Here is an 11,733-nt window from a genome sequence, read left to right on the forward strand (position 1 = left end):
GTTGCCCAAGTTAAGGGTAGTCCATTGAACATGTAGGGCAGGGTGGGGAACCTATTATAAGTAAGGGGCCACTGATCCATTGACTTAGCCCCAACTGAGGAGAAAAACATGCCCCACATTCCCCTTCCTGCTGCAGTAGGGCAGCAGAGGGGCTGGAGCCAGTGCATGCTCCTCAATGCTGGGGGGGGGAGGGGGAGGGGAGAGGCTGAGCCTCGGGGGCCGCATCCAGGCAAGTAGGGGGCCACGTCCCCACTCCTGATAGTAGTATATTTGCTCTCTGCGCATGGAAAGAGTTACTGCTCTTACCCTAGACCCATGTAAGCAAACCCTGTAAAACGGCAGACACAGGAATGCTTGTAAGATTACAGCCAAGTGTCTAGCTGAGCCAGTTTTCACAGTAGTAATAGCTCATTGAGTACTGCTGCTCTGGTCAGAGCTCAGGAGAATTAGACAATCTGCCGTCATCTGGTCACATCCATCTTCAGCTTCCACACACAATGTGTCCAACTCCCTTAGCATGTGAACCAGTGCTGTTGCCATACTGGCTAGAGTCAGAGGAATACACAGCAGACCAGGGTCTAGGAAAGGGAACTTTAATTGCACTTTACAATGAAAAGCGGTGGTATGCTGAAGAGAAAGCATGATGAGCTTTTATTGACACCAACAACTCCTAGTCAGAGCAACAGGAACAGCTTCACTCCTTCCTGATTAGTTGCTGGGATCCTTTGTTTCCCGTTCTTGTAAGCTCTGACCAGGACTTCCTGCAATCTTGAACCTGGCACAAGCTAGTTCTTGAATTTGGAGGCATTTTGACTGAACCCAATCCCACTGGCTCTACAAAGCTCAGTGGCACTTGGCAATGCTGCACTCTCCCTATACACAACAAGGGAAAGTTCGCAGGAGGAAGGGCACCACTGGGAACTGCAGCTACACCAGAGCAATTCAGAAGAGGTCTGAGACAATTCCCAATGTGGCCCAATCTATCTTGTTGACTGCAGCAGCAATTCCCAAATTCACAAGTCACCCCTATCAGCAGTGCTGTAAAACCTGGGCAGTACTAACTTCTCCAACAGCAGCTCCCCTAGCACGTGACCCACTAGATTCAGTTACTGGGAAAGATAACATTGTGGAGGCTGAGGCAGAAACCTGGTACCAGATGGGCTAAGAGATGATCTCAGGCCCTTGGAATCAGCTCCCAGGGAAACTGAGGCTCATAACCTCTTTCTTTATGTGCATAACTATTCCAGATAGCTCATCTAGCTGTACAGCTCAGGGCAAGACTTGCAACTCCTTTCCATCTGAGCTGCCTCTAAGAGACTGCAAAACGTAAGGGTATTTCACATCAATATCAGTCATTTAAAGACCAAAAAAACCCCTCAGCTTGTTTGCTACTCCTTTTTTGGGACCCTAAGCAGTCAAAATACTCTGTCAAACTCTGTCTGATTGGTTGCAGCCGGATTCCTGCCCTGATTAGCTGGCTGCTGCGGCATGTGTCCACCTCTTCTCCTGGGTGGAGCCAAGTACTCAAACATTGATTGATTGTGAGTGGAGAGCATGTTCTTGAGATCAGAGGGCATCGGGTCCGACCAGAAGAAGTCATGATTTAGTGCATCGTCACTGTCTATTCTTTGGGCAGGATCCAGAACGAGCAGTTTGTCTATAAGATCCAGAGCATATGGGTCTTTGACATAGGCTTTCAGGCGATCTTTAACCTTGCGCTTTTGGCCCTTGGGCAGGTCCAGTTTCTGGTACAGCTCATACTTATCCACATTTGGCCAAACCTAGAGAAGGCACAAGAAACATCAGCCTTAGAGAAAAAGACAGCTAAACCATTCAAAAGCCTCATGTTGATGCCCTTTAAATCCCACATGCATGCTGCATTCAGCTGTAGTGGAGAAACAAACCAACCAGTTATTTCACTATACACCCTTTAGGGCAGGGATGGGGAACTTAAGGCCTGGGGGCTGGATGCAGCCCCCAGCTTACCTGGATCCGGCCCTTGGCTTTCCAAGATCCAGCCCCCGAGAGGCTCGGGGCTCCCCTCCCAGCATTAGGGAGCCTGCACTGGTGTTCCAGCCCCTTGCTATCCCACCACAGGGTTGGAGAGCGCGCGCGCACACACACACACACAACCAGCCTGGACTTCCCAAGGCTCTGGTCTGGGAGGGGAGTGTCTTTCTCCTTCTCAGTTGAGAGCCACATCAGAGAGGGGCTTTGTTTTGTTTTTTGCTTCTCACTTGTGTGGAACCCACAACTGATTTTTCTGTGGGTTAGCAGCTTCCCTACCCAAAAAAGGATTCCCCACTCCTGCTTTAGGACCCTCCCATGACAGCCACTAGGGTTTTGACTGTTGCAGTCTAAGATGGAATGCATTCGAGTGCTAGCGAAATGAGCAGCAGTATAAAATCCTAAGGCAGATACTGCACTTGGAGATACACAGAAAAAAAAAATCAGAGGGAGAAATCTAGTTGTGCTCCTTTAAGCCCCTCTATGATACTCATCGACCTCAGAGAGCAGCTGTACAGTTACATGGACTAGTCAATAATGAGAATGCACAAAAGAAGCAGTCTACTCCATAGCTTAAATGTATACAGCATCTTTCATCCCAGCAGGGCTCAGACTCTTCTGCCAACACACTCCCTCCCATCAGTCCCGCTCTGGGTGGAATGTGACAAGTGCTTATTTTATACATTCACCTACACACACAAATGAAGGTCACGGGCTGACAGTCCTGGAGATCAGCATCATATTTATCTACAGCACACATATAGTCAAGCAGCAGCAGTGTAAGGCTGCCTGCCATAGCCCACTATGCCACAGTCCTGACTTGAAGAACCATCCCTAGGGGTCAGACACAATGGACTGATTCCAGACAGTGGCTTCTCTTCTGAAAAAACTAGAGCCCAAAATGGTGGTGGTTTGAGAAAGAATGGTCAATTAGCAATTAGGCAGAAACCAAATCCATTTCACACAGACCTCTCAATAGCCACACAACAGTGCAATGTGATTGGTGCCACGTATCAGACAGACTCAGACCGACCATCTAGAAATGAAAAGCACTCTCTCATATTAAGTCATGGCCCATTATCAATCCCCAATATGGCAGCTGCTGAGGACTCTCTTGTGGCTAAAGCACAGGACTGAAAGCGGAGACATCTGGGTTCAATTTCTGTTCACTCACTGACTTGTTGAGACACCCTAAGCCAGGCATGTCCAAAGTCCGGCCCGCGGGCCAATTGTGGCCCGTGTTCCGGTTTAATACGGCCCCACAGGTAATTTGGCAATATCTATCTTTTATGGCCCCCAACGAATCCATATGTATTGAGATGAATACATTGTAAAATCTCAGTTAATGTCAGTTGGTCTAAATCAGTTATAAATATATTTGGACACAACATGTATACTTGGCGTTATGTTCCTGTTCATATTTTTTGAACTTAAAAGTTGACAGACAACCTTTATTACCAATAATATGTAATGTACTTTACAATGTTCCTGACATATATTTCAGCTTCCTGGATTTTTTTTCATCTGGCCTTCAGATATGAAAGGCAGAGTGATTTAACACCTGTTTAGATTTGTCATCCATGTGACGAAATGAAAAGTATGCTGTTTGCAATAAACTTTGCATAAAATAGTTAATTTGCATTTAATTTTAATGGTTCAAAGAATGTCAGGCAAAATGGTCGGCCCTCACGCATGTTCACTTCCTCAAATCTGGCCCTCTTTGAAAAAAGTTTGGACACCCCTGCCCTAAGCAAATAACTTCAGTTCTGTGCCTCAGTTTCCCTAGCTGTAAAGAGAGAGTGATACCTCATGGAGAGAGTCTAATTCATTGTTTCTCTTTGGCAGAGGTGCAGGCACAGAGCAGTGTATCATTCTGGATTCAGTAAACATGCCTGATTCCTTCAAGGGGCAATGCACACCTTGAGCAACCCTCTTCCCACTCTTGGGGCATAAAGGGTTTCCCTTCTGAGGCAGCAGATAGGTATATTACTTGCTCAAAATCCCCCAGCAGGTCATCCAGAGGCAGGATTAGATCTCAGGCCTCCAGGCTCATAAACCCATGCCCATATAATGTCACCACACTTTCCCACGGGTGCTGCATTCCCAGGCTTTGGAGTGCCTACCTCCGGAGTGATGGATCCACAGAGCTGGCTAATGAGAGTGAGCTGATGTTGTTCCGTGTTCCCTTGCATGATGGGGCTGCGAGTCCACATCTCTGCCATGATGCAGCCTGCACCCCACAGGTCAATAGGGGGGCCATAGTCCCGTTCCCCTAAAGAGATCAACACCAGGTTAATCATTTAGCCTCTAATATTAGCATGCTCCTCAAAGAGATTTACACCCAGACTGAGAGAACAAAACAGAAAAGGGGACAGGGAAATCGAAAGCAAAGAAAAGACTGGAGAATTCACTGTGTAATTTCTTGGGTACCCAAGTCTCCCAGCTACCTAAGAGAAGCTCTGGAGGCCGATACCACAGAGTCACCACCCGGTTGGTGTAGCGGTTGGGCTGGCTGTTTTTTGCCAGGCTGAAGGCTCGAGCCAAGCCAAAGTCTGCCAGTTTCAGGACCCCATCTCGGGTGATGAGTACATTTGCCGCTTTCATATCCCGGTGCAAAATCTGTGCGAAGGAGGAAATTGAAAGTGAAGACACTAAGGCATGATCTACCAGTCCAGCTATCTCCATCACAAAGATCCCCACCACCAGGAAGATGAATGGGGCACGTTCAGACCCTCACAAAAAAACCTTACTAAGTCTACAATTGGGCCTCGGCGAACTCCTCAGCAAATAAACCCATCGGGAACAAATATCTGAGAGCATCTCACAGAGCATGGAGCTGGATGGAGCGAGCAGTTACAGCTGAGGACCTAGAACTGCTGAAAGGTACTGCAATCATAACCCTGCTGTAATCCCCAATACAGATAGAGCAGAGGCAGTAGCATGGCAAATACCCCCCTATCAACTAATGTGGTTCATTCTGACCTTGGGGAGCCAGGGCAAATTCAGATTACATAGTCCAGTCAGCCTTGGGCCCTTGTGTTAGCGGTCACAGCACAGCTATGCATTAGCTCTTGGACTTAGAACATAGGTCACTTTAATTCAGTTTTCAGGTGCAGTGTTTCTTTGGACACTCTATGCTGCAATGTTACAAACACTGTGGTGGGTTAGGATCCTTCAGAGCATCATTCTCCCTCTTCAGAAAACACATCATAAGTGGTTATTTGGCCATCACTGGCTCTGCTAAAGCTTTCTCCCTCCCACCACTCATAGGAGCCTCCCAGCATCAAACCTTGAGGCAGAGAACAATTGTTACTGATTCATTGTTAAGACACCCTGAAATGTATACACATCCCAGAGTGCAGAACTAGCAGTCCAGCTACAGACACTGGCCTGTATCTTAGAGTACATGCAAGGCCACTGCAATCTCAGCCCACAAGCCTGAGAAGTGAATACAGGAATACAGATAATTTCCTTTACCTTATTCCTGTGAATGTAGTAAAGACCGTTGAGCAGCATCTGCATCACTTTCTTGATCTCTGATAGCGTGAACTTCACATGGGCGTTGCTAAGGAGGCCCGCAAGGTCGTGCTCACAGAAATCAAACACCAGGTAGATGCTGCCCTTGCAACGATTGTATGGGGAGGCTATGAGAGAAGTGGTGTTTTGTTGTTAAGGGGGTCTATTAACCCTAACAGTTCTCTACCTCACACTGACTGCTAGCTCTCCCTTTGACAAGCTGCAGTACCAGGTTAGCATTTGTCACTGAAGGATGAGAGTGTCACAGGTAGGGATGTAACAGGGAGGCAAGATTTGGTGGAAGCCAGGTTAAAAGCAAGTTCCCCACCAGCATCACCTCCACGGGTGGCGGAGGCGGGGGAGGCAGACGCACAGAGAGGCACTGGGCCTGAGCAAGGAATCAGCTGATTCCCTGCTCAAGCCCAGTTCCCCTCCCCTGCCGCTCTGCTTGTGCTTTTAAAATGTATTATGGGTCTAGTGGCTCTTAATACATTTAAAAAGGCAGGGCCACAACATGGTCAGCTCTGTAGCTCAGCAGTTTTGCCCCCATATCAATCAGTCAATGGATATTCCATCGACTAGTCAATTAGCTGATTAAATACCATTTAACATCCTTAGTCACAGGGCCCTGCACCTCCCTCTCCAGTCAGCTGTAACTTTCAGTCTGCAAGTAGAACAGAAGGTTTAGTGGTTGACAGGACACAGCGTTGAACAGTCTTGAAAGCACAGAAATTAGGAACAGAAATCTGGAAGAGGGGGGGCCAGAGTCAGGGCCCTCTCTCTGCCTCCCAAGCCAGCACAAACTGATCCACTCCCAGCTCCTGGTCCCATCCAGGGTCTTCCCTCCAGACTTTTTCCCTACTTCCTGGGCAAAAGGTCTCACCTGGCTGCATTCCCCTTGGACTCCGGTTACGAAGGGCCATTGTGTATGGTGCAGGAGGCTATCATACCCAAAATTCCTATCATCTAGATATTGGTGCAGTGCCCCAGGAAACTGAGGTGCATGCACACACACTGGGTTACTGTAGGACAGTAGAACTAACATACAACATAAGGTAAATAAAATGCCCAGTTTTTCACACCATTCAACTCAGGAGGTTAATACTAATACAAGACTAAGAAACAGAAAGCAGCATAACTCTGTATTATGGTCACTTAGCTAAGCATTCAAAAGCCAAGATGAACACACAACTACAACCATACCAGTCCCCTTTCACCACACACCTCCAGAGTTTTCAGCAATACTGAGAAATGAGGGTATCCATGTCCATCAAGGATCTTGGTGTCTAGATATGCACATGGCTATCAATGGAAAAGTATGGGCAGGGCTCGACAAATAATGCAATCTACTCGCCCATGGCGAGTAGATTGCAACCCGGAAGAGCCGGGTTCGGGTGAGCTGCGCATGCACAGAACAATCTGCGCATGCGCAGATCACCGGACAGTGCGGCTGGCGAGTGGGGCTCGCCGCTGTTCAGCGAGCTCTGAGTATGGGGAATGCAGGAGGAGTTACAGCAGCAAAGATCATGGCATGGGTACATGAAGCACATTGACTATGGTCATCTACATTCAAAAAAGATGAATTGCAGAGGAAATGTTTAACATAGGCAAACGAAGGCTGAGCTGGAATGACTGCTCACTTCAATGCTGGCAAACAATATTGTTGAAAGCTGTGAACATACTCCTGGAGGTAAACACCAAGGAGGAGGAAGAACTACTGAAGCTAAAGGAGATTAGAAGGTCTAAAAACCATCAGTGAAACGAGGCTCTGAAACAGTCTCAACAATAGTAGTGAAGGCAAAACACCTATTTGGCTTTAAGATGGAGCTTATAAGTTTCAGCAATATTACACAACAGGGCTGCCAGTGATAAGAGGGGACATGGGATGTAAGCGAGTAGTCGAATTATAAACTATCCAATAAAGCTCCCCTTATAGACTAATCATGCAGTTGATACAAATAACCACTCTAATATCTTTAGAGGGGACTGGACTTGATAACCCAGAAGGACTGCACAAAACAAAGGACACTTCTGTTGCTCAAATGCTGTCTTACATAATACAAGGTTTTACACAGCCTTCAACAATATTGTTTGCTTCCAGGAGTGCAGATGCACTATACAAACACAGGAGGCAACACACTCACTGCCACAAAGAGACAAAGTTTGCAATGCAGAGGGAGGACAAACAGCCATTCAATTGACTGAACTGTGGAACCACAAGGCCTTTAAATGCCTGTACAAAGGGCGTGCAGCCAACAATTGCAAAAAAAACCCAAACCACCCACCACTTTAAAGGCTGAAAAACTTGTTACATTTCTTTCCAGAGTGTCAATTTTTTGGGAGGGAGGTGTTAGAAACCCCCAGAAACATGAATTTGTAATGTCACACACACAGTCAATTGCAGTACTGCTGGATTTCCGACAAGCTTACAAAGGCGTCTCCTAATCAAGCCGAGATGCAATCATAGCTATCCGGCTGCAACCTCAGCACATATGATGTCCTCTCTTTAGGATAAAGCCACCACCATCCATAGATCTCTAAGTACTTTACAAAGCACATCAGAATCTTTTATCCCAGTTTTACAGATGGAAAAACTGATGTGCACTCACCAGGCCACTGTTATCCAAACGAGGCAGATATGCACCAAAACCTATGGACAAACCATGCTATTTTGTATTGGGCTAGTGCATTTCACTGAGAAAAAAATAAAGGGTACACTAGAGATCAACTGATGTAAGTTAAAAAAATAAAAAGGAGGAACTAAAATGTGCTACCTTTGGTCCTGCAGATTTCTATGAGGTTCACTACATTCTCATGCTTGAGCAGCTGAAGGATTTTGATCTCACGCAGGGCTGTGATGGGGAACTAACAAAGAGCCACAAGTTAGAATTGCAAGAGAAGATCCCAGTCTAATCTAGATCAGGGGAGGGGAGGAAAGGGGAGAGGAGATAATTATGGCAGAAATCTCAAAGAGATGTATTCAAGCAGACAAAGTGCTGCTGCTCAAACCACAGCTAGGGTCAGAACAGAGCCTAACACCAACATTGTGCAGTTCCAGATTTATTCACAGTGACTTCCAGTTTATAACTCTTAGCACCTAGTAACTAAAATAGCTTGTGTTGACTGTCCGGAACACCAGACTGGATCAACTACTTAAAAAAAACCCTGAGATGTGGAAGAGAATCCAGTGTGTTGTTGCTTCTTGAGATGACCAGCAAAAGCAATACTGATGTTTGCCATTAAAACATGGAGACACTTGTTAATGTGTGATCCCAATTAGAATGCAGCTCCCCATCTCCTCAATGTATGAACTTTACCATGTGAGCAGAAGTGAAATCTTATTGGGCTCAACAGAGATGCGATTCAGACACCCATGTAACATGGAAAGACTTTTGTTTTAAACCAAGTTACTTCCTGATACATAGGTAGGGGTTTAACTGGTTAACCAATTAAGGGGAGGTGCAGTCCAGATGGGCTGGAGCAGCCTCTGCCTGCAGTGCACCCAGGCCCACTGCCAACAGGGACTGCTCCGGACACTCAGGAGCTACTCCGGACACTCAGGAGCTACTCCGGCCCCCACAGTTTAACTGTTTATCCAGTTAACCTTTTACATCCCTAATACACAGAGCAGCACAACACTTTCTAAATTGAAATTATTTCTATATTGGTTTTTACTGCTGTAGATCCTGCAAAGTTACACACACAATGAATTTCCATATCCCACAAAGATTGAGACATTGTCTACTAAAGACATATGCCCAGCTCGCAAACTCCCACCCTTCTAACCCAGACACAGTAGAGGCACATGCCCAGCCATCTTACCCCCTCCTTCTCATTTTCCATCAGCACTTTCTTCAGAGCCACTTTCTTGCCTGTCTGCCGATGTTTTGCTTTGAACACTTCCCTGCAGAGAGGATAGAAACACATGGGCATTCCTGGAGGAGTTGAAGTAGCCAAGTGGAGCAGGCACAGCCAGCCAAGACTTAGGATGTTAACTAGTGATTAATTTATTAGCTGAGTTGATTACTAGTTGATAAGCACTTCCACGTTCCACCTTTGAAATATACAAGAGCCCCCAGGGCCCTGGGCATTTCAAAGTTGGTATGACACACACAGCCCAGCAGGAAGTCCCACTGACTCCATAGGGGCACTTCTGCTTTGAAATGAACAAAGTCACCAGTGGGGGCTCTTGCACATTTCAAAGAGGAAGCATCCGCATGGAGCCTGGGGTTAACAGGGGACTCATGCTCCATGCTGTGCTTCCTCCATGCCGCTGGCAACTCTTGCACAATTCAAGGATGGCATACTGGACGGAGCCTGGGGTCAGTTGGGGAGTTCCCAGCTGATCCTGGGCTCCAAGAGGTGCTGCTGCTTCAAAATGCCATGCAGAACCCGGGGTAGTCCCCAGCTAATCCAGGGTTCTGCACAGCATTTCAAAGCAGCAGCACCCCACTGGGCTCAGGGTCAGCTGGGGAGTCCCCAACTGATCCTGGGCTCCAAGCCACTTTGAAATGCCATGTGGAGCCTGGGGAGGCATTTTGAAAGGGCAGCACCACATGGAGCCTGGAGTCCCCAGCTGACCCCAGGCTCCATGTGGCACTGCTGCTTTTAAGTACCCCTCCTCTTTTCTCTCCCCCTCGCTGCCTCTATCTGATAAGGAGGGGAGGGGGGGGAGCAGCAACTAATTCTTTACATCCCCAGCCAAGACCAAACAAGACATTTCTATGCTTGCTTACAGGCAACTCAGTGCTGACCCTCTGCCTAGCCCAGGTCTTCCCACTTCGTGCCAAGAAGCACCACAATCTCCTAGGGTGCATCTACACAGCACAGTTATTTCAAAATAACTGATGTTATCTTGAAATAATGCGAGTATCTACACAGTAATTTTATTTCAAAATAATGGATGGCTTATTCCAACATCTTTAAACCTCATTTCACAAGCAATGTACTGTGGACACGCCCCTGCTGCTATTCTGAAATAGCGCCTCCCCAGGGCCACTCAAAGTAATTACTCTCTAGTGCAGCATTTCTTAAACTGTGTTCCACGGTACACCGGTGTGCGCCGAGGCAGTTGGAGGTGTGCCTTGGAGAACAACAGAGTGCAAAATGGCCAAACTTAGAGGGGCAGGAAACTTTTTTTCCCCCCCTCAATAACTCCCCCCCTTTTTTTTTTGTTGAGCAAAAAAATAAAAATAAAATAAAATAAAATCCTTGGGTGTTCCTCAGTCTTAGAAAGTTTAAGAAACACTGCTCTAGGGCCTCCTGGGGCTCTAAATCAAGGCAGCGCATCCACATTAGGGGAACCTGACTGGGACTAACTTTGAGGCTCCCCTGCAGTGTAGACGTGCTATTTCAAAACAAGCTATTTCTGAGTATTTCTCCTGGAATCGCTCATTCTGAAATACAGGTGCGGTGCAGACGTACCCCGAGAGAGCCGGCTCGCAGATTCCAAGGCAGGTGAGACCGGCAATGGACCAGCCTCTCACCGATCTCCAGGCGGGGGGGGGGGGGGGGATCTCAGACCCTGGGCATCTCCTAAGACACCAAGGCATTTTGGAGGGCGAGGGCGAGTCGATCCCTCAGCGCCCCCGGCGGGGGGGGGTCGCTCCCAGAAGGCCGGGCTGGCAGGAAGCCGGGTTGGGGGCGCTGGGGGCCGCAGGGCAGGGGGCGGCCCAGACCCGAGCGCTGGGGGGGGGGGGGCTCTCACCCGAACGTGCCCTGCCCGATCTTCGCCAGCTTCTCGTACTTGGACACCTCGTCGCAGAAGGGGCACTCCACCGTGTCGTACTGCTTGGCCATGTCGGCCCGCAGGCCCGGCTCCCGCTACTAGGCCCCTGTCGCCCCCGCGACTGCGGCGCGTTTGCTCACGTCATACGCCGGGCACGTCCGCCCCCGTGAGCCTTGCCCCGCCCCTTCTTCCGCCGCGCCGCCGCCTGGGAGTTGTAGTTCTCGTAGACCTGGCACTTGGTTAGCGGTCCGCAGCGCCAAGGGCCCGCCCCCAGGAGTCCCAGGCAGGGACCTCGGGGCATCGGCCCAGCTCCGCCCTGCGCTCCCAATGCTCCCCGGCCGGAAACTGCAACTCCAGCCTATAAGAGAAACTACGTTGAGCCGGGGCAGGGCCAGTCAAAGCCATTGGCCTGGGCCTCAGGCTCAAAGGGAGCCTCACGTTCAGACATGTGGCTGTGTCTACACTGCACCCCTGTTCCGGAA

At 48.4% G+C, this 11,733-nt stretch overlaps 1 protein-coding gene across 2 annotated transcripts; it reads right to left on the minus strand.

The window, feature by feature from the left end:
• Window positions 1-577: 577 nt before the first annotated feature.
• On the minus strand, window positions 578-11,403 carry CDK9 (cyclin dependent kinase 9). 2 transcript variants are annotated; one of them, XM_075905247.1, is made up of 7 exons: window positions 11,231-11,403; window positions 9,346-9,427; window positions 8,298-8,388; window positions 5,485-5,651; window positions 4,455-4,626; window positions 4,131-4,279; window positions 578-1,781 (listed from the first exon to the last, which is right to left on the minus strand). In XM_075905247.1, exons 1-7 carry the CDS (start codon window positions 11,320-11,322, stop codon window positions 1,416-1,418), a joined length of 1,119 nt encoding a protein of 372 aa, XP_075761362.1. In that variant the 5' UTR covers window positions 11,323-11,403; the 3' UTR covers window positions 578-1,415. The 2 variants fall into 2 exon arrangements, with proteins under 2 accessions (XP_075761362.1, XP_075761361.1); XM_075905246.1 differs by lacking the exon at window positions 11,231-11,403 and adding an exon at window positions 10,948-11,193.
• Window positions 11,404-11,733: the final 330 nt, after the last annotated feature.

This window comes from Pelodiscus sinensis, chromosome 22 (genome assembly GCF_049634645.1).
Source record: "Pelodiscus sinensis isolate JC-2024 chromosome 22, ASM4963464v1, whole genome shotgun sequence".
Classification (NCBI taxonomy): domain Eukaryota; kingdom Metazoa; phylum Chordata; order Testudines; family Trionychidae; genus Pelodiscus; species Pelodiscus sinensis.